The sequence below is a fragment of the Numenius arquata genome, chromosome 2 (genome assembly GCF_964106895.1).
Source record: "Numenius arquata chromosome 2, bNumArq3.hap1.1, whole genome shotgun sequence".
NCBI classification, from domain to species: domain Eukaryota; kingdom Metazoa; phylum Chordata; class Aves; order Charadriiformes; family Scolopacidae; genus Numenius; species Numenius arquata.
In genome coordinates this window covers 55,320,968-55,342,780 of record NC_133577.1, presented here as the reverse complement: position 1 = coordinate 55,342,780, position 21,813 = coordinate 55,320,968, and the positions used below count along the sequence as shown (strand labels likewise).

General features: G+C 42.1%; 1 protein-coding gene across 2 annotated transcripts in view; it reads right to left on the bottom strand.

Moving 5' to 3' along the window:
* ANAPC1 (anaphase promoting complex subunit 1) overlaps window positions 1–18,228 on the bottom strand; it is a 34,577-nt gene extending 16,349 nt beyond the window's left edge. The window contains exons 1-24 of one of the 2 annotated variants that reach the window (XM_074162567.1): window positions 17,849–18,228; window positions 17,533–17,694; window positions 17,310–17,361; window positions 17,005–17,114; window positions 16,528–16,610; window positions 15,384–15,457; window positions 15,001–15,149; window positions 14,275–14,495; window positions 13,432–13,641; window positions 12,703–12,798; window positions 12,157–12,247; window positions 11,978–12,043; window positions 10,955–11,092; window positions 10,483–10,623; window positions 10,070–10,130; window positions 9,323–9,510; window positions 8,414–8,488; window positions 7,163–7,428; window positions 6,059–6,150; window positions 4,992–5,137; window positions 3,270–3,348; window positions 3,126–3,162; window positions 2,959–3,029; window positions 2,660–2,838 (exon numbers count right to left, since the gene is read on the bottom strand). In XM_074162567.1, coding sequence (XP_074018668.1) covers window positions 2,660–2,838; window positions 2,959–3,029; window positions 3,126–3,162; window positions 3,270–3,348; window positions 4,992–5,137; window positions 6,059–6,150; window positions 7,163–7,428; window positions 8,414–8,488; window positions 9,323–9,510; window positions 10,070–10,130; window positions 10,483–10,623; window positions 10,955–11,092; window positions 11,978–12,043; window positions 12,157–12,247; window positions 12,703–12,798; window positions 13,432–13,641; window positions 14,275–14,495; window positions 15,001–15,149; window positions 15,384–15,457; window positions 16,528–16,610; window positions 17,005–17,114; window positions 17,310–17,361; window positions 17,533–17,694; window positions 17,849–18,061 — 3,000 coding nt within the window. In that variant the 5' untranslated portion in view covers window positions 18,062–18,228. Of the gene's footprint in view, window positions 1–2,655; window positions 2,839–2,958; window positions 3,030–3,125; window positions 3,163–3,269; window positions 3,349–4,991; window positions 5,138–6,058; window positions 6,151–7,162; window positions 7,429–8,413; window positions 8,489–9,322; window positions 9,511–10,069; window positions 10,131–10,482; window positions 10,624–10,954; window positions 11,093–11,977; window positions 12,044–12,156; window positions 12,248–12,702; window positions 12,799–13,431; window positions 13,642–14,274; window positions 14,496–15,000; window positions 15,150–15,383; window positions 15,458–16,527; window positions 16,611–17,004; window positions 17,115–17,309; window positions 17,362–17,532; window positions 17,695–17,848 lie in introns of both variants that reach the window. The other variant, XM_074162575.1, reaches the window with a different exon arrangement.
* Between the last annotated feature and the right edge of the window lie 3,585 nt (window positions 18,229–21,813).

Sequence of the window (21,813 nt, the reverse complement as noted above, 5' to 3'; positions counted from 1 at the left end):
CAAGCCATTCTCCACCCAACCTGTATTTGTGCCTGGGATTGCTGTGACCCAGGTGCAGGACCTTGCGCTTGGCCTGGTTGAACTTCATGAGGTTTGCATGGGCCCACCTCTCAAGCCTGTCCAGGTCCCTCTGGATGGCATCCTTTCCCTCTGGTGTGTCAACTGCACCACACAGCTTGGTGTCATCGTCAAACTTGCTGAGGGTGCTCTCAATCCCACTGTCCATGTCGTCAACAAAGTTGTTAAACAGCACTGGTCCCAGTCCTGACCCCTGAGGAACGCCACTTGTTTCCACTCGGACATCAAGCAGTTGACCACAACCCTTTGAGTGCAGCCGCAACCCCTTTGAGTTAGGGGTTAGATATCTTGCTTTCAAAACTATTTCTTGTTTCAGAGGAGTAGTCCCTGCCTACACAATTATTATGATGGCTATGAAAACATGTGTTGGTTTTTTTTTCAAGGTCAGCAGTGAAAAACAGAAACCTAGATGAGCATTTTGACGTATATAAAATGGAGGTTAAACTCTGGAAGGCACAGACAGTCCCCTGGTGAAAATCTGCTTTTAGAAGTGCCAATACCTACTGACCTTCAACCCAATCAGGACTGCTGTTTTGCATATTCTGTTCATAAACCTGTGTTATATTTTTCTAACCATTGATGTTTTCATGAATTATGGCTTTAATTTGGATTCCCCCATCCAACAACCTTGGAAAAAACAAGCTACATATTAAAATAAAGTCAGTCTGCATGGTAGAAAATTCCGAATGTTTGTTGCTGTCAGCCAACCTGGGTTTCATCACAGTACCAGAATGTTTTTTGAACTTCCACACTGGAGCTACAAGACCAGAAAAACAGTGAAGCATTTCATTCTTAGAAGCACTGTGGAAAAGCCCTCTTTCTATGCAAGATTTATGAAATCCTCATTTAAGATTCTGTCCTCCCCTGTTGATTCACGTGACACAAGCGATGCACAGGACCACATGCCATTCTTATGGCAAGGATAGCATAGGTCAGGATGCAACAGAGTACATCCACAATCTGCTTGCCCTACACTTGCTTCAGAGAAGGCTGTCATTCCGCCCGAGTTCATTTTATTTTTAAGGAGTTCTGCAGAAATAAGCTTTCCTGCAGAATATACAGTTTCCTTATGGTCTGACAAAATAATTTGGACGTTGATCCTAAGGTGGGCCAGCATATTCCTCTTTCTTTTCCATCTTTCATGGATGAGAGATTAATTTAAAAGATAACAAGGCAAGTGATGACAAATATTGCTATGATAAATCTAGGAACAAAAAAATCCCATACCTCTCTCTAAACTGGTCATTTTTCCTGTTCTATACCTCAGAATTTCAGCAAGCTGAAAGATACAGAATCACAAAAACTAGATGGAACACAGGGTCTTCCTAAGGCTCACTTGTAACACATGACACCAAGCAAGTAAATTAACAGTTTGATGAATGAAAACCAATTTCTTCTGATAAATATGCACTAAATCTCAATACATAACTGCACCACCCATATAGCTAGCGTCCGTTTTGAAACAGGAAACTCCACCCTGCCCTCCTGAGAAATGACAAACAATTTGGTGTTTGAAGATCACTTATCCTTTTAAGGCAACATATATTCGAGGCATTGTTAAAAAGTGATAAAAATCAAATTTATCATCATTTTAAGATTCAGTACTGTTACAGTTGGGCAAAACTTCACCAGCAGAAAATAAAATGGATTTTTAATGAGTGGTGGGACATGGGATTTGAGCATGTTCAACATTTTACTTTTCTGCTAAATGAACTAACTTTTTTGATATGTAGTTAGTCATTAATGCTCTGTTATAAAAAAGTGGAGTAAATTTAGTATCACTTCCAAAGCTAAGGAGGAAAAAGGATTTTGACCAAGATGTACTTGAGACTACAAATCCCTCTTCCTGACTTCTGAAAAGGTTGCAGACAATCTGCTACTATTAAGTGTTTTATGCATGCCACTAGCCAGCTTTCAAGAAGAGTTTTGGCTTCCAAAGTGTCCTTAACAAAAGACACTTAAGTGAGCTACAACTCTATGAGATACCCCACCATCAGAAGAAAAAGATAGAAAAACACCACACACTTTTTTTCATTTTACTTCAGGATACAAATAACTAAACCCTTTTTGAGATAAAAGAGAAATACGAAAAGCGTATTTCAGAAAGCAATGCAGTTCTTCCAGAGGAGAGGGAGATGCCAGCCATGCCAACTCAAGAAGCAGCCAGACTAACAAATACCCACTTCCTCTCCCTGTGCCGCTGCTGTTTTGATGGCAGAGCTTCCAGACAGAGTACCAAAACCTCTCTAACACCTCTCAAAGGTACAGCCATTCTGGAGAGGAAGAGGACTTACAGAGGCAATCAAATAGCTCTGTAGGCAAAATATTTGAGCACCGTGCCTAAATTAAGTTTAAACTTTGTTTTAAATTGATAGTTTGCACAGCTATGCATGTACTCTTCCTGTGTCAGATGCTGGTTCTTCTACTTATACCCTCATATACACGTAAGCCCTATGTTGCCCTCAATCTTGAATTCTGCACCTTCTGATGCCGTGAGCATCAGCAGGTGGTGGGAAAGTTTCTGAACAGAGTGCTCTCTGCAATACCCAGTATCATGAAATCCATTTATGCCCATACTCACAGATTTACTCTTTTGCAGGTTCCCTTCACACGCCTGTTTGGACAGATCCTGGCGCCCAATCAACAGACAAACTGCTTCTGGCCAGTCTGAGGCAGGCTGCTCTCGGCAATAGTATATTGCATCTCTAATAGGAAGAGCTACACCAAAGGGGAGAGACTCCAGATCTCTTAAGGTGAAACCTTAAAATTAATGAGAAAATATATTATCAAAACTAGATAAAGTATATTTCATATTATGCAAGCACAAGACTATTACTTATGATTGTTACCATTTCGCACAATGATAAAAGCTGTTCTTACCAACATTAGTCATCCAAATAACTAACTTTTCAGCCAGGCTGGAAACAGATGTGCTGTGTCTGAAATGGTGTCTGTAAAATAAAAAAGAAGCCAATAAAAGCTAGTCCTAAAGTCAGCAGAAAGTCAAAAACTCAAGAGTTTAAATTAATACTAAAAAAAACCCATACCGATTGTCATCCTGTTCTATTTGCTGTTTTCGTTGCCCTAGGAAAGACATGGCCACGTTACTTCCACATTCTCCAAACAACTGAATAGCACGTAACAAGCACAAGACACTAGGAGATACTATGATGGCATCAAAGCATCATTACCTGATGTAATCTTGTACAAATAATGGGAGGCTTCGTTAGATACAGCACTCTCATCACCAAGTATATACAGAGCCACACTCTGGATAGGAAAGACACCATAATACATAGTCACTTAGTGAGCAGCTATTGCTATAGTGCCCATCAAAACAGGCAGAAGGCAACTTTAATAACTTCAACAGCGGGACAGGTTTATTATGAAAACTTTATTAATAAAAGGAGATTGAAGCAAGTAACAAACTCTTATGCTTTAGATTTCCATCTTGAAATTTGGAAAAAATAAATCCTGAAACAATTCATTCAATTTTCCCTAATAATTGTTTCAAAGGTAAAAAGACAAAGATCATCTAAGCAGAAAGAGATGTTCCTAGTATATTTCCCATGCCTCTCGCATTTCATTATATTTCTCTTGCAAAATACACGCATCTTCTACAGACACCATTTTTTTTTCCACTTTGTTTTCTCCACATCTTGAATATTGGCTACTTTGTGAAGGCTTTGAGTGAAAAGTTGTTCCCCATTCAAAGCAGGGTCTACTTCAGCTATCTAGCCAGCAAAATCAAAGTCATCTGTCACCCTATTTACTTATTGATACTGACAGACAAGCTGGCATGCTAAAGACAAAAAACACAGGTAAAAATCTTTTGGTTTTCATTAAGATTTTCAGGTAAGATACACTGCCAACATGCCAGTTGCATAGGCAAGTCACACAGACATAGGAGAAAAGACAGAGCTGGATGGACAGACACAGGTGACAGCCCAAGGGAAAGGCTCCAATTCAGCAACTGAATGCAGAGGCAAATTTTAAGTGCCTTAAACAGTCTTAAATCAGCACTTTAAACAGTCTCAGTGCTGCTGCTTCCACCCTCCACACTATGAAGCAGAGGACAGGCTGACTCCTAGCAGAGACTCTGCAACTCATCTTGGATGCTTGGGTCAAAACAGAGTCTCTCCTCCCTGTTTTGCTCTTCAACCAGCCCAGGCTCAAGACCTTTGCTCTGAACCCTGCATTGGCATGTTTTCTCCATAAATGCTTTGTGAATAAGCAAGCAAAGCTGACCAAGAGATAACATCAGCACTTCTAACTACTCATGCAGCTAAATATTTATGTTGATACATGGCCAAGCAGAAAGCTGGGAAATTCTCACTCACAAAATACAGTTAGCTTTGAGTTACATTATTACTTTGCACATGCCACTACTGCAAACCACAAAAAAAAACTAAGCAGTGCAGCACAGGCTACTCACTCTGCACTCAACAAGCTCTCCTTCCCAACCTCAAATATCTCCTCCCACCTGCTAAAACCCATCCACACCCTTCAATAACATTAAAGTAATAAAAGAGAAGAGACGACTCACAGAGGGATTTCTCTCTGCTAAATACATATTATTCTCCATAGGGAGAGGTTGACACTGCACAGTTGACTATACTGCAGTGATGCTCAAGAGAATTTCATGCAGACAGATTGGGTCTACTTTGTATGGAGTAACAACATTCAGAGATGCTTCAGTCTCCAAACAGCACAGTTACAGCAAAGCTATTTATCACAGGCTCAACACCCCTCCAGTATGCCCCCGTTGCTCCACACAGTATGATTAAATCCCGTTATTTGATTTCCCATTGGGGATGCTTCACCCACAGGAAATTAAGGAGCTGGGGCAAACCCTGGCCACCGTGCTGCTATGCTGACAGAATAAAACATACCCTTTTTACCAAAGTACGTACCACTACTACCAGTTTGCTCCTTTCACAGATTCCTGGTAAGTAAGGATAAGGCTGCACTCCTCCCTTCAGACAGGAACTCAGCCACTGAAAGATACTTGGAGGCTCGGCAGAAAAAAATGAGGGATGGTGCATGAAACCTGTTTGGACTTAATCATATGTACAACAATGACACCGAGTTCATGGCAAACACACAAAAATTCTCCACTATTCCCAAGGCAAGCCCTACAGTACTTCTGTTTTACTACAAAAATACAATATTTCCCCAAAATGTTACAGATCACGTCTCCCTCCTATTAGACGGAAGTTTATAGCTAGACAGTAATGACAAGGAGACACTTATTTGTCTTTCAAGAACAAAAATTATCTCACCCCACACTGAAAAGGAAAACATAAAATTAGTAATTCTCCAAAACCTCATTGGAACAGTCTTGTAATTCAACAACAATAAGTTCCTTAAGTGAGAGGACAACCCAACTATAACCTCTTTGCCTTCCCTGACTACAAACATGAGTAGCAAAGCCTGACCAATGCTAGGAGATTTATTTTTTTTTTGGTCAGGAGAAACAATAGTTTTTCTTACATGACTAGCAAATTTCAGCTGCACTAAACAAGTGCACAGACAACATATGACCTTATTTTAACTTCTAAGTTTTTATGAACTCTAAACTGAGGGCCTGCCAGCCTAGCAATACTTTCCACAAGAGATGCACATCTCACTACCAGGCTTTTCCACAGCCGTCTGCTAATGTTTCTCAGCCAGCCTGAGCTGGGAGTTGCCAAGATGAAACCATCGTTCCCTCCCGAGTTCTTGTTCTGTGGAGTGTCCCACAAGGCATTGGACTGAAGGCACCAGCTCATGACTATACTATGCTAATGGCCCTCCAGTCTTCTTAGGAGGCTATTAAAAACAAAGGAGCAAGGCAACCTCCGCGTTATGAGTGCAGCTTTGCATACTGAGATTAAGTTCTGACCAGCTTTAATAGAACAGTTACCAACGTGCTCAGTATTAGAGGTAATTTGCACATCATTATTACTGAATATCCAGCTTTGCAAAGCCTTAAACTCACCTTGATCAATTATGCATGTCTGTCTGGAGGTTTTTACAAGGGCTGGATAGTCTCTGTAGTAATAATCTATATAAGCTTCAAGTTTTAAGTCCCTAGAACGAGAGACAGGTCAATCACATTAGAGGGGAAAAAACCCCACTTCATCTTCCTGTATTTCTGTGTCATTTTCTGTTGTTTTTTGTTTTTTTTTTTTTCCATTTAATGTTTGTATACGCACTAGATATAAGGAGGGAAGTTCCGACTTCCTTAACTAAGGCTGCTTGTGGGCACTGCCCATTCCCTAAGTAGTGAATCTGTATGTTTAATTTTTCCTCAGTGCATTTCTCTTCAGTTGTTGTTCTGCTTTGTCCCACACCTCCACCACTGCCTAAGGTGTGACCACTGCCACTATAGTTTCCTCCAAATTCCAATTGTTAAACCTAGATATCCTGCTGGGTTATCCGCAATACATGAATGCATATAACAGCTGCGACTTCAAAAGACACAGTCTTTTATTTCAGACTTGCTTCTCATTGGCATGACAGAATAGAGGACAGGCCAGCCTTTTCAGCATGACAGACTGGACACCCCTTATGGGAAGCATCTAGCCAGCCAGCTATAGTAGATGCTACTGGGGAAGAATCTATAGCCACACAAAACGTGTGGTAGATACAGCAAATACAACTCCAGAAACATTACCAGGCCCTTTACTTAAGCACGTATCTGTATCGATCTAGATGCACGCAATGCAACTTGAAGGTAGTTGTGGAAGACGTAAAGATGCAGCCAGTGGCTGCATCGAAGATGCCGTAACAAACAAGAATATTTGAGAGATCTCATGAGCTGAGCTGTGAGAATACAGTAGAAAAAACACGAGCTGTAACATTTAAGGTTTGGGAATCATGCTGATTTGGGGAAGTGGCCAGAACCATATAAGAGATTTGTTACAGCAAATATCTTTAAGCACAATAAGGTTTTAAACATTCACTCATTTTCTTCAAATACATGAAAAGTCTGCTCCACGTTGGACAATCCCCAAAATTCCCATAAAAATAATACACAGCCATCATCAAGAGACACTGCATGATATATAAAATCTGTATATTATTTGTCAGTTGGGCATACCTGGCCAGCTGAACCAGAAGAACAACAAGCGAACGAATTCCTTCTCCCATTAAAGTATTTAGCTTGAGCTCCTCATAGATCAGATGAAGAACAAAGAAAATAGCAGGAATATGGGTGAAAAGGAGGGTTGAGGAATCCAAACTAAGGCTTTGTGAAAAGTCATCCTTCGGAGCTGAAGCTTCCAGAAGATCCAGTCGCAAAGCCTTGGCTACAGGATGAGACTCAAAATTCCTATGGTAATCAGAGCTCAAGAGATATTCCCAGTCCTAGACCAAACAAAGAGGAAAGAGAGGCAGAAGTTTTGCAGTGAATGTAGCTTGCCATCAAGAGAACGCCAAACTACTGCTACAGAGGAGTTCCTTTTCCCATAAACCAATACAAATGTGATTGCTGTACGGTTAATGTGCTGCACAAACCCTGCAAGTCACAGAGATTGAATTGTGAAGTTTCATCCTTTCCCCCCCTCCCCTTGTTGTGCATAAGAGAATCAAAGTCTTATATTTAAGAGAACAAGACATAAGAAAGCTGAGTGACTTCTTTGCACCAATATTCTGTGCATGAGACCTCACTGAGTATTTATGCAATTCACCTAGCGCTCCCACGCATCTTTGTACCTCCTCTATCACAGCACATCAGGCATTAGATCCTGACGTCTGTTCCATGTAGACTGTAGTCCATAGCCCCGTGGGCTCATTGAGCTGTCAACCCACGAAAAACTAATAGCACGGCTGGACCTCCATAGCTTGTAAGCCTCTTACGATCAGATGACAGAAAACTTCCTATCCCTATCTAGGCAAAACCAAGTGAATCAATCTTAAACACTCCACTAAATTTGGTGAAAAATCAGCGCATTTAGTGGAGTATACAATTTGACGGTCCTAACTTGCTGAAGGTGCTGAGTAGCCATCAGAGTGAGACAACCTCATTTTAAAGGGATGAAACATCTAGGAGAGATTTAACTTTGTCAGAAGACTGTCTGGGATTCTTTGTGATCCAAATTCATTCCCGAGTCCAATCTACTTCTCTGGAAGTGAGAACCCTGACAATCAAGGTCACATGATGTAGCCACTACACAGGGCAAAGTAACTTTTCTTTCCCGTGTAATCTCAGATGAGTTCAGATGAAACGCACTACTTGGAGGGCGTTTCCTCTGGTTTGCCTTTAAAAAAAAAACCAAACAAAACACACAGACAAACCAACCAAACAATCCCCCCCCAGAGGTCTTATTTATAAAAGAAAACCATTTCTTACTTCATCTGACCCTGTTTCTGATGGTCTAGCCTTCTTTGGAGCAATAACTGGTGAAAGTGATCCTTCAAAATCAAGCTGCAAGAAATAAAAAGATCAGAAGTAGCTCAGTATTGAAATTCCCAAGGTTGCATAAGTGAATCGCCAATCATAACATCCGAATTCAAACCAAGCACTACATTACATTGCTTTAGGTACTTCTATACTTTGCTTTCACATAAGACACATACTGCAATTAGATTTTTCTACACACACCCAGTTATTCTAGCCTATGGTGTGTGACTTCAGTTTGACTGCCTAACATTTGTTATTTACCAGGACAGAGGAAATACCATGGATGAGCTAATGCTAGTAATGTAGATATACTGTAATTGCTTTCATTTCAGTTGTATGCATATCCATGCTGGTTTTTTTTTTCCTGCAAGTAGTGCAAATGTATTTGCTAGCAGGAAATCCACCTACAGAAAACTCAAAATACATTCAGTAAAACAGGTGAAAGAAAAAAAAAAAAGAACTTTAAACATTGTAATTCAAAAACTACACGGAAAATCCTCATTAGGAAACGGGAATCTGAGTTGTGAACTTTGTTTCTAGTGAGAACAGGCTTAATACAGATTAGGTGAATCAAATCCTTAATGCATCAGTGATAGTCATTAAACGCAGCAAAATCTTCCTAATCTATTTTTATTTGACCAAGACAGTTGGTGGTAAGTACTTTATAAATAGATTCCACAATAAACACAGACTAAACGTACACCTTAAATTTAGAAATACTAATTTGATGACACCTTGTGATTTAAGACAAGATACAATCTACTTCTGACTTCAGTGTCTCTCTAACCATTTTGAACCTTGAAGAATTATCAGTAGCATTAACGTAATCTAGAAAAACAAACATATGAGATTGCTTACATTACGGGTCCAGTACAGTCTCTCTGTGTTGTAACCCATCATATTCATGAGACATGTTACAAACAAATTCCATTCTGAATGATAGCTTGGTCCTCCTGGAGCATTATAAGCATTGTACCACTTGACAAGCATCTGTACCGCTACCTCCTTGGGCAGGATAGCTTTGATGCCTTGCAGACATCTTTTCACTGTCAGAAAAGAAAAAAAAAAAAAAAAAAGTAGGTGTGTTTTCCATCTTACCTCCTAGTACTTCTTCCAGTCCATGCTATAAATCTCTACAGTTCTTGGACCTTCTTGTAACTCTCCAGCAACTCTTCCAATAAAAACCAAACCACACAAGCTCCAACAGCTGTTCCTTTAGTTCAGGCTAAGCACAACCCCTCTAATTCACCACACAAAGGGAAAAAAGTTCCTTTTTTGCTCATTACTGAAACCAGCTTCTGTCTGAACTGGCATCTCAGCTCTTCCTCAAGCAAGAGCATACATAACAATAGAGAGCAAAACATAAAGAACAAAGGAATTTTTAAGAGTACAGCAGGTGAAGCACTAAAAAAAAAAAAAAAAAACCAGAGCACACCTGGTAGCAATTCTAGAAGGTAAGTTAATAGAGCTTGGAATATGTGGTACTGATTCATTATAATTTAAGCTATGCATAAGCTACTTTAAAAATGAAAATACGGAACAAAATAAGCTACTTTAAAAATGAAAATATGGAACATATTTCATGTGATGGATTCTGATTCATACCTAGTTCTGAAGTGGCAATTTCAGGAATTGTAATCCGAACCATTGTATTATTGCTGAGTTCCTGAAAAATGACAGAGTAAAATTATGAAATGCATAAAATAAAGCCAGAGTCCTTTTCTTTGAACTCAGAACTCGTTTTTATATTAAGTGCATTCCTAGTTCCTGGCTAAAGATTTGCAACCTCAGATGATAGCTCCATGAAATGAAATAGATCTTGAGGGTATCAACTGAATTCTGTGACTTCTAGAATATTCTATAGAGAGAAAAATGTGGAGCCACCGATGCAGGTGTGATATTTTGCTGTTGATCAGGAGCTGCTAGCAACATCTCACTATGCAGTGCAAGTAAACTTGACCCTCACTTTGCTTTGCTAACAAAGCATTGACTCACTCAAATTACAGGATAATACCTACCAAAGTTACTCTGTTGTGGACAGGATCTCTGAGAGCATGAATGAAAGTCCCAAGCTGCTGAAAAGTACAGTCTTCAACGTAAGTTGAGTCATGAAGTTTGGAAGAATCCCTTAGCTCTGGAACTGGTGACAAAAGCACACCCTGAAAAGTGGTAACAACAATTGTTTAGAATTATTGAAATAAAAGGATCTGAGCAAAGGACAGATAAAATTACCATTCTTAATGTACTAGTAAGTATTTTGAAGCAACCATAAATATCTTTCCAATCTCTGCCTCAGTTGCTTTACAGAAATCATAAATGAATAGGGCAGCACTAAATAGATCTTATTTAAACACTGTTTATTCAGGGGCTTCACAGAAGAAAAATTTAAAAAGTTAGCTCCAAAAGATACCTATGAAGTTAAAAATCAACCAATCATTTGAAGCTGTTACAACTAAACCCTTTCCAAGGCAGGACTTCCTTTCTTCTTACCTCTTCTAGGGGCCCCAGGTGCTTATTCAAAGGCTTGGATGGAGTGCTGACACTATCCAAGGGAGTACTTGGCCGAGGCATTTGGTTGGACATTGTCAGGGATGGAGCAGGCAGCCCAGGGATAAAAACCTTCCCCACCTTTTTGTGAACAATATGAAGGAAAAAAAATAGTTTTCATGCCTGTGCTTCCAGGAGCTTGCTTACATATACAGACATTATCAGATTTTAACATCTTAAAGGAAAAGTTTTAAGAAAAGTGGATATGTATTTAATCTAAAGTCTCTGAAGAGATTAAAGTTTACTTCATGTAATTACTTTCCTCAGGTGATGACACGGTGAAAAACCTACCACATATGGTCAGTATTGTACGTTATTGCTACAGGTCCACTTCCACTAAAAGTTCTAACAGGGCTTCACTGAGAAAGCTCTACTTTCAGAGTGTATACTTTTTTAAAAAAAAATATACATACATGTATGTGTATATATACACACACACGCACGCACATACAAATTGCAGTGCCCAAGGTTTCTGCATACTCAGAGAGATTTGAGAAGAAATTTTAATTATTTTGGAGATTAACTATGTCTATCCTAATAATAGGCCATTGTGAAGCAAAATAATGACATCTAAAACTATCCGGCATGCTACAGAGAAGTTTGAAAGTTTTTTTCTTCGAATAATTCTTATTTTCCATATTCCCGAAGTTATCTTTCTTTGAAAGCATTTTATTACTTTAGTATTGTACTATTGCTGAAACTAAACTCAAGAGATTGTTTAAGTGTACAATAAGGTGCCACTGATTCTTCAGAATTACCTTTCCAGCACTGTACATAAACTACACTTCGTATGTGAGCACAGCCACCTTCCCAAGCAAGTGCCAAGCAAGCAGCAGTCTAAAGTAGCTTACAATGATACCTTGGAAGGTATGGCGCACACAGGATCTCTCTGTACAGCCCAGCTTGTAACCAAAGATTCAAACTTATTTTTTACAGTTATTTTGGGATAGAAAAGCTGTTACTCACCCGAACCACTCCAGAATAAAGCACTAGATTTCCACTGCCTTCCAGAACCAGCAGCGTATAAATGCCCTGTAAGAATCAAGCAGCATATTCAGCTGCTTGTATTTAAGTAAAAAGACAACAGTTGGACAAGTGACAAAGCAAGATACTCCACAGTTAATAGTCCATACAGAGGTACATACCTGCACTGGAGCTGCATCCTTTGCTTGAATATTGGTAACAGAACCAAAGATCAGCTGTGACTTATCATTGCTTTCCTGAAATTTTACACACCTAGAGATTTGAGAAAACAACAGGAATCATTAAAGGACTGTCCTTACAGAAAGAAGACAGAAAATTAAAACTATGCTGCATGGTGCAGTTACTTTTATTGTGGTATACCTAGCTCCTTCCTCCTTCCTTTGCTTGTTTCGCCCTGCTAGTCAACTTATTTTCACCCTGCTACTCTAATTAAAAACCACAGCGTACTTCTAGAGGGTAAAGGTGAGGATAAATAAAAATACCATTCAAATTACAGTAAATGTTCTCTCGCAACTTCAGTTTTATTTAAACCGCTCAAATCATCTATGCCACCGGTCAAAAACATGTCATATGCAAGCCAGTGACATACCACATGTTGTCATAACAGATTCCACTAGCTGGAGTAATAAGTATGTTAAAACCCATATTTAGCTGGTAATTTCTGGAGCTCCTCTTTGTTCATGTGTCCCCAGGATAGGGATGCTCACCGCAGCTGGAGCTGGGATTCCACTAAAAAGCACAAGAACTTCTGCCCACAAAGGTCAGTGGTAATAAACACTTTTGATGCTTGGGAATTCTTCTCTCTGTAATAGAGACACAGTAATGAGCACACATTTTCATGTATTATAAAAATTTTAATGAAGAAAAACCACAGTGTTCGCAAGCTGTAGGGTCACCCTAGACTTCAATTAGCAGTGCATTAACTTGCTAGAATGCACCGGTCTCAGTTTTAGTCATTACTCTTGAAACTGATTTTCTAGCACTCCAATCTCCACATTTCGCCACTTTTCGGCACAGAGAGCGCATGCTATTAGGCTTTGTTCTCCTGTTCAGTCTTAGGTTTTATGCTGTGTTTTGCTCCTTTTGATGGTAACAGAGAAAGAGATACGCCCCCAGAAGGCAAAAATAATCCCCAGAGCAATGACCAGGTTAGAATCTATTTTGCTTCAGAGATCTCATGAAACCATTCCCAGCTCAGAGGGTGGCAGATAACACAGCAGGTAAAACTGTTCCAAGTGCCTCACTCCCTTTTCAAGACAGCTGCACACTTAAGTGAGCATCATTTTTCCAAACAATTAGGAAGTGTGTGTCCACACATCTATTTTAAGGCAGCAACATTTGCAGAAAGTACACACTAAAGTAAGCTGTTATTTTACTTTATTTCACCCCCACAACGGACATCCAGAACTACTCGCATCCCAACACAAACACCTAACCTCATGTTTGTGACTGTTTCTGTCCACAGATGATCTATACACAGCTCAGGAACAATTGGTTCAGTTTCTGGTATAAGGAAGGAATCACTGCAAGTGCTGTTTGGCGAATGGGTAATACTGTGCCTCTTCGGTGACTGAGCATTACTGGAAAAGTTGAACCTCTGCACTCCTGAGAAGGAATGCACTCCCAGGGCAGGGGAATGAGAGCGGCTGCAAAGACATGAGACACTACTGAAAAGTGGATTTTCAAGATCAGGTACAGATTTCCAGGGAGCCCATACATTGGTAGAGACTTAAAAAAACAAACCAAAACCATCCTGACCCAGTAGCTAGTTCAGTACTGGCTTCCTTTAGCAATGCAACCCAGCATAGGAAAACAATTCTCTAATTAATTTCCAATCACCTCTGTCAGAACCCAAGAGATGAGATTTCAAAAGTAAGAAAATCAACATTTTAAGTTGCATAGTCCATTCCATCAAAAATTTCTCCCAACCTGTTCCCTCTAAATACGGCTTTCTTTAGAAAAGCTAACTGAAAACACTCCTGGGTATGAAAAGACCTGCAGACAGTCTCTGACTCCACTACAGACTGGCTGTGTGATTACAGAACAGCCTCTTTGGCTCTTGCACACCAATTACCCTCTTGTGCTATAAAGATAATAGCACACCAAGCGTCACATGGGCATTCCAGGAGGGCTTTCAGATGCTGTAACACAGGAGGCACCCGCACATTAAATAGGCTTGTAACGGTAGAGAGAGATAGACAGCAATTGCAGATGTGCATCCTATTCTATAGCTCATATTCTTCAGTATCATCTGTCTATGCATCATGTTCAGCACCCACCTCAAAGCAGCCATGTTGGAGATAGACGGTGAGCGGGACTGCATGCTGGGTGATGACACTGATCTGCTCTGGCTGTGGATAGATGAGTAGTTCTGGAAAGGGGAGCCCACAGGAGAGTCTCCTTTTGAGAAGCTTCTGAGATGAGCGGTCAAGGAGCTGCTAGTGGCCACGTGCTGCGGTGTGCCCATCTGCTCCGAGAACTTCAGCACTGTGTTCTGCTCCTTGAAGAGAAAACGAAGCCATCTATGCACAAACAGCACATGGGCAATAACAGCCAGGAAGACACTCAAATAGTTTGTTTCATCAGTTAGGTGTTAATAATTTATGCCTAGGTAGATGCTTAGCATACAAAGTTATTCCTACTGACCACACTCTCTCACTCCCAGTCACAGTCCTACAGTTTTCAGGGCACTAAGTTGTTTGTCACTTTTCTTACCGAAGACAACACTTGAAGCAGACTCAAAACCTTCTGGTACAATGTAAGGAATATCATGATAAGCACAGTATATTTCATGACCATCACCATTGGGTGATCTCCCCTGACTGGTACATGCAATACATGAAAGAAACTATTTTTAAAAAACAAAAAAACATACCAACAAATATCTTACTCTTTCATAAATGAAATAAATCACAAATAACAGGCATTTATAACACACATAGCCATAAGGGCATGTAAACACACACAAAAATTTTTGATAATGATATTTAATTGAGAATTTGTACCTCTGGCTTCACTCTCCGAAGGGCCCAAACAGTATGTAAACTTTGCACAGTATCATACGTCATCACAATGGAAGGTTCAGCATTGACAAACACGATCCTCAAGGTGTAATCAGCAACATACTGCACTCTGGCAGAACCAAACACACCTGCTAAAGAAGCAGTTCAGTCAAGGCACAAGGATCATTTCTACAGCCATTTTTATCCATTACAGAGTTAGCATTTTTCATACCCTGTTTCTTCTGCAATTCCCAAACACTCATGAAGCAGCTAAAACAACCCACTTCTGAATTACTGAAAGTGATTATTTGCAATTTTTTTACACGTGAAGCATTTGATGCCATACTGATGGACTCCAAGGGATACATGTAAAAATATAAACCTACCTCCAGACTTACAGACCAGAGGTGTTATCTCATCTAATGGGTGTAGCATGCTGAACATAGTAGGCAAAGGTTCCCTAGAAAGAAACCAAACAAAGCATGCTCAAAACCCAAATGCTAACAAATTTAATTGTTCTCTCTTGTAGCTGGTACATTTGCTGCAATCCCAAACTGGCTCCCCAGACCTTAACAAATCAGAGCCTGGAATCTAACAGTAGTGACATACATTCCATTCACAGAAGTTTGTGGATTAACTGAGTAGAGTCAGACCAGGCACTTGAGAATGACCCCACCTGGTGGCCACATGACAGACTTTGGCTGGCCCGAGCGAACAGAGCTGGCACCAGCTAAGAGGAGGAGTAGGAAGAGGAGAAAGCCCTTAACCCAGACTCGTCTTAGGACTTTAGGTTCCACAGGCCCCAGATAAGCAGATAGCCATGAGGTCATCTGTATCCTCCATAGAGCACTGCCATATGTGGTGGCAGTAGCAAAAGGAAGAATTTTCATGGTAGGCCAGCTCGAGTAGGATAAATCGTGATTTTTGCAACATACCCTCTTGAACATTTTCAGGACCTCTATTTCTAATCTCAACTCTTCTGAGGACTAGAGAATCACAAGTGCCTGGAATGGACACATAAAGCCCAAGAGAGAGCAAGTGGCTGTATTAAAACTGCTCATCAGCACACCATCCAACTCCTTACTCTGCTTCTCAGCTGTACGCCCAGCCACAGAGCACAGCATCTAGGATCCTCTCCAAACAGATAACAAGATGCTCCACACAGTTAAAGCATCCTGCAGCTGAGAGACAATGTCTCAGTGACAACCCCTCAGTGAATCTCCTAGTCATCCATCACAGTCTGGAACCAATTCCCAGGACAAACCTTAATGAAATCAGGCTAGTAACACCTGTATCGTGCCTTCCATATCCTATTCCCAGAATCAACACTCCCATCTATTTCTTAACACAATATCAGAGGAATATAATAGACTAACGGTATCTAGCCCCTTCTTCCTATTTCCTGATGTTTCACCTGATTTCACCCATCCCTGTCACAAAAACACAGATCCTTTCATTATTGCTCTTGCACTCCAGTATTAGATTAGCAAACAGTCTATAATAAAACAATCCAAGCCACTCATTACATACCTGGGTGGACTTGGCGGTACTTCATGTGAAGAACTGCTACGCTCAAATAACAAACCATATTTTGTTGGCCAGACGTTTGCGACCTATAAAAATTACAAGTAGATTTACGACCAAAGAAAAAAATAAATCATGATCTTATTACACTGATTATGCTTCATGTTTAAGTATTTCACTGTAGCAAATTAAGATATTTAGGCCTTTTCTTGAGAGAAGGGTAATGTAAATTGGAGCAGGTTCTCAGACCACAAAGTGGTCATACCCATGCTTTCCCACATCATACAACTGGCTGCCACTACTTCCAGAAGTATGCAATAACCGGACCACACAGCTGCACTTTTATCAGCTTTGATATTTTCACTCAGAGTGAAGAACTCAGGCAGACACCACCACCAGTGTTTTACACACACCTCCCCACCCCAACACAGTATGCAAACAGATAGCAAGCCTGTTTGTGGACAAAAAAAGGACAGCACTTACCTGAAAAGGTAAAGCAGCAATGTAATCCTTACCCTCTATGCTATGCACATTTATACAGGAATTCTGCAATATGCAGATACATTTCTCTACTATTTCATCACCGTCTGAAACTAGGAAAAGAAAAAAACCCAACAAAACAAAAACACAGTGAAGTTTCTCTTTCCTTAGACATCCCCTATATACAAAACATAAACTTGAGGGAGGATAGCTGTCTTAACATAGCAAGTCTCAATGACTAAACTTCTCATGCCAAGAGAACTGAACTCAAAGCGTTTGTTTGGCATTATAATAAGCAGGAAACTTACCATCAGCTTTTTCAGATTTTTCCCAGGGTATAGTGAAGTCACACCATAAGGCCTAAAACCAAACACAATATAATTATTTCTGCAAACCAAGCTGATACCACTACACAATCTCATTTTTCTGTATTTCCCAAAATAACCTCACCTCAGAACACTGTTTGAAAACAGCAAGTATTTTTTAGCTAATGTGCATTCATTCAGTTGCCCCCTTTCCTCGTTTTCATACCTGCAGAACAGGGCTGTCGACAGTAAAAGCCTTATAAACAGTAGACGCTTGGTTTTTACTTCCTTTGCTCCAAATGACCATATTGCTGGCCACATACAGCTCTTCATCATAATCCACTTCTTCCCCGACATCACTGACGCCTTTCCTCAACTGCCAACTTTCCTGAAAGCCAAGATTTTTTTAAGGAAAAGTTACAAGACCTGCTGGTGCAGTCAAAACAGCCGGTCATCGCTCGGCGGTCATGGTTTGGCCAGTTTACTTAGGAAGCCAGAAAGCCAGGCCACGGCCCCCCTTGCCCTCGACGCCAGAATCGTACCCGCTGCCGCTCATGGATGGTCACCTCCCGAAGGGACCCCACCAGGCCGGCCGCCCCATCGGAGGAGCAGAGCTCGGAGGCGGGCTGCAGCCGCCGCAGCTGGAGGGTGAGGGCGCTGGGGTGGCGCCGGCAGTGCTCGCGGCCCCGGGGGGCGAACTCCTGCAGGTCGCCGGCCGCAATCATCGTCGCCCTCTCGTCAGAGTGGTCCGACATGGGGGCCCGATATCCTCATTATTTCTGGGACGGACGCACACCCGCCACGACCGGGCTGCGGCTCCCGCGCCGCCCGGGGGCCACGCGGGAAGCGGCAGCGCGGCTGAGGCGAGCACGGGCGCCAGCAGCGGCAGCTCCTCACAAGGGCGCAGCCATCTTGTCGCTCCCACCCTGCCCCGCGGCGCCGCGTGGGGTACGCCGGGAGGGAAATGGCGGCGGCGGGCGGGCAGCCAGCAGGGTAGGAGTTTCATCCCCGCAGGGGTTTTGGGCTGGGCCCAAGGGGGTGTTTGGCCGTGTCTCCTGAGGGGAATCCTGCTCAAAACGCCGTATTGGGGTGGTGCGGTCACATTGATCTTTAAAACAGGAGCGCTGGTGTGCGGGTGTCGTTCAGGCCCTCGGCAGCCTGGTGTATGTCTGGCAGCAGAGTACTTCGTTTATTACCGTCACCTCAGCGCGCTGCATGCTCGGCCTTTTTCCATCGCAGAAGGCAACGTTCCTCATGAATTTGGACTTACCTCACCCCCCACTGACCGAATTGTCACTCTGTGCCTTCTCTTGTGACTGTAGCCAGCAAACAGCCAAAGGACTGTCCTCTAAATGTGAGGCCTGCAGCAAAATCCTCCTTTACAGCCAGGCCTGTATATTTCTGCAGTTAAATACTTTAATAGCTCTAACAGACATTGATGCTTCAATGTGTTTTTGCTTTAAGGTGTGAAAGTTTATACAGCGTGGAATTTGTTTACCTGTACAGTTTATGCATTATGTATGAGCAGTTATTTTCCAAAGGCAGGCATGGTGCTTAGGAAACAGGAAACATGCTAGACCATTTCATAGGACTGGCAGTGCCTCCCAGACCCCTGTCACTCTGCAGTCCCCAACAGGCGTGTTGTACAACCCTCTTGTCATGAATGAGATGTGGGGACCTGCTGACTACACCAATTTGTCGTGAAAGGCAGATTATGGATCCTACACAACTTTGAGGTAGCAGCAATTTAAGATTTATTAACACAGGATTAGGTTGTGTGATTTAATAAAATTTGCTATAATCAACACAGCAACTTAGTCAAAGGTTCAAGAAGAGAAAGGTACACTTAAGACTTCACGACAGTTTCCTAAATCAAATCACACACACACACAAACACAGAAATAGAGGTTAACCTGCGTAATCCAGATGTTTCTCTTTCTGCAACTCATAGTAAATTATTGGTACCAAAAAATCTTTGAACCTTGAGAAATGTAATTGTAGGGAATTACGCTTCTCCTTTGTTGGTGTTCATCAGAAGATGATCTTTGAAGCCTTCAGCATCTGTCAGGATGATCTTTGGAACCACATGAAATCTACCCTGAGAGGTGTCCTGATTCAGGGAGAGAGAGTATCACAGAATCATAGAATGGTTTGGGTTGGAAGCGACCTTAAAGATCATCGAGTTCCAACCCTCCTGCCATGTAGTTCCCTGGGTCTTCCTTTTTTCCCTTTTTGAAGATGGGGGTTATGTTTCCCCTTTTCCAGTCAGCAGGAACTTCCCCAGACTGCCACGACTTTTCAAGTATAATGGAAAGTGACTTAGCAGCTTCACCTGCCAGCTCCCTCAGGACCTGTGGATGGATTTTGTCAGGTCCCAGGGGCTTATGCACCTTAACATTCTGTAGGTGGTCTCAAACCTGATCTTCTCCTATAGTGGGTGGTTCTTCATTCGCAGAGCCCCTGTTTTTGCCTTCTGCAACTTGGGCGGTGTGGTTAGAGCCCTTGCCGGTGAAGACCGAGACGAAAAAGTCATTCAATACCTCAGCCTTCTCCATATCCTAGGTGACCAGTCTCCTGTTTCCTTCCAGAGAGGGCCCATGTCTTCCCTAGTCTTGCCTTTCTCTCTGATGTATTTATAGAAGGTTTTCTTGTTATCCTTGTGTCCCTAGCCAGATTTAATTCTATCTGGGCTTTAGCTTGCCTAATCTGGTTCCTGGCCGCTCGGACAGTTTCTCTGTATTCCACCCAGTCTACCCTTCCTTGCTTACACCCTCTGTAGGCCTCCTTTTTGCTTTTGAGCTTGTCCAGGAGCTCTTTGTTCATCCATGCAGGCATTGGCTTTTTTGCCTGACTTGTTTGTTGGGATGCACGACTCCTGAGCTTGAAGGAGGTGATCCTTGAATACTAACCAGCTTTCTTGGGCCCCTCTCCCCTCCAGTACTTTTTCCCATGTTACCCTGCCAAGCAGGTCCCTCAAGAGGCCAAAGTCTGCTCTCCGGAAGTCCAGGATAGTGAGCTTGTTGCGTACCCTCCTTGCTGCCCTACGAATCTTGAATTCTACCATTTCATGATCACTGCAGCCAAGGCTACCCTTGAGATTGACATTGCCCACCAGCCCCTCCTTGTTGGTAAGAGTAAGGTCCAGCATAGTTCCTCTCCTCGTTGGCTCCTCTACCATTTGAAGAAGAAAGTTGTCATCGGCACATTCCAAGAACTTCCTGAATTTCTTGTGCTCTGCTGTGTTGTCCTTCCAATAGGTATCAGGGTGGTTAAATTCCCCCATGAGGACAAGGGTCTGTGAAGGCCACGCTGCTTCTATCTGTCTGTCGAAGCCCTCATCCACTCTGTCATCCTGGTCAGGTGGTCTGCAGCAGACCCCTACTGTAATGTCACCTGCACCTGTATTCCCTTTAATCTTGACCCATAAGCTCTCCATTGGGTCTTCATCCATACCCAGGTGGAGCTCCATGCGCTCCAGCTGTTCATTGACATAGAGATACTGAGTCACAGCCTGCTGTGGGTCTGCTGCAAAGGGTCTCACTTAGGATCACTATTTATAGATTTGTGAGATGATTGACTTTGGTCAGTGTTTTACCATTTTGGCTGCAATTCTTGTCAGGTAATTCTGGTACCTTCCAGATAGGGCTACCATCCAGGCAGCAGGAGTTTCAGGAATGGTTAGGGAATGCCTAATCATCCCAACTCACTGTACTTCTAACGAGGACAAGAAAGTAACAGATTGTCGCAATTTACTGCACTTGTAACTAAGACAAGACATCGCAACGTGGCCCAGGGGGGCTGTACCACCACACCCCTTCACAAAACTTCAGGTGCTCGTGTGATATGGATTAGCATAACTCATTGGAAGTCTGTGCTCCACTGACTTACACCAGCTAAAAACCCAGCCTCCTGGTGCACTGGCGGTCAGTGCCCGAGGTGGCTGTTCTCCTCTCTTGAGCACAAAGAAGTTGCATCATCCACTGTCCCTCCTGAATGGGTGCAGGGACAGCCTGCCACACTTGTAAGGGCAAAGTCTGAGGGTGCCCAAACCTTTGCAGCTGCATCTCTAACTACCAGCACTAGATGTCAGGCGGTTAGCCTGGCTTTTCTGATGAGAACTGCCAGATTTTTCCAAAGGAATGATGCCTTGACGTGCATTTTTGTATAATCAAATGTTGCCCATGTGTAATCAAGCCTTTTGGGTTGCAGCATCTGCTGTTCTGCCTTGATTGTGGTAGTGTCACAGCAAAATATGCAGAATTAGTGCTCTGGGATGTACTCAGCTGCCAAAATTTGTTGGGACAATCAGATTATAAAATTCTTGTTTTGAGAACAGGTTTCACTGATGAGATCAGCACCGTGCTGTTAATCTGCCCATCTTGCAGGCTCTGTAGCACACACAGGCATGTGTACCATGTGGACATCTTGGCAGTGAGTAAGCTTATCCTGTGGTCTTTCCAACAATTCGTACATTGCAAAATGAGCTCTTTTCTTTACCTCTCACCTT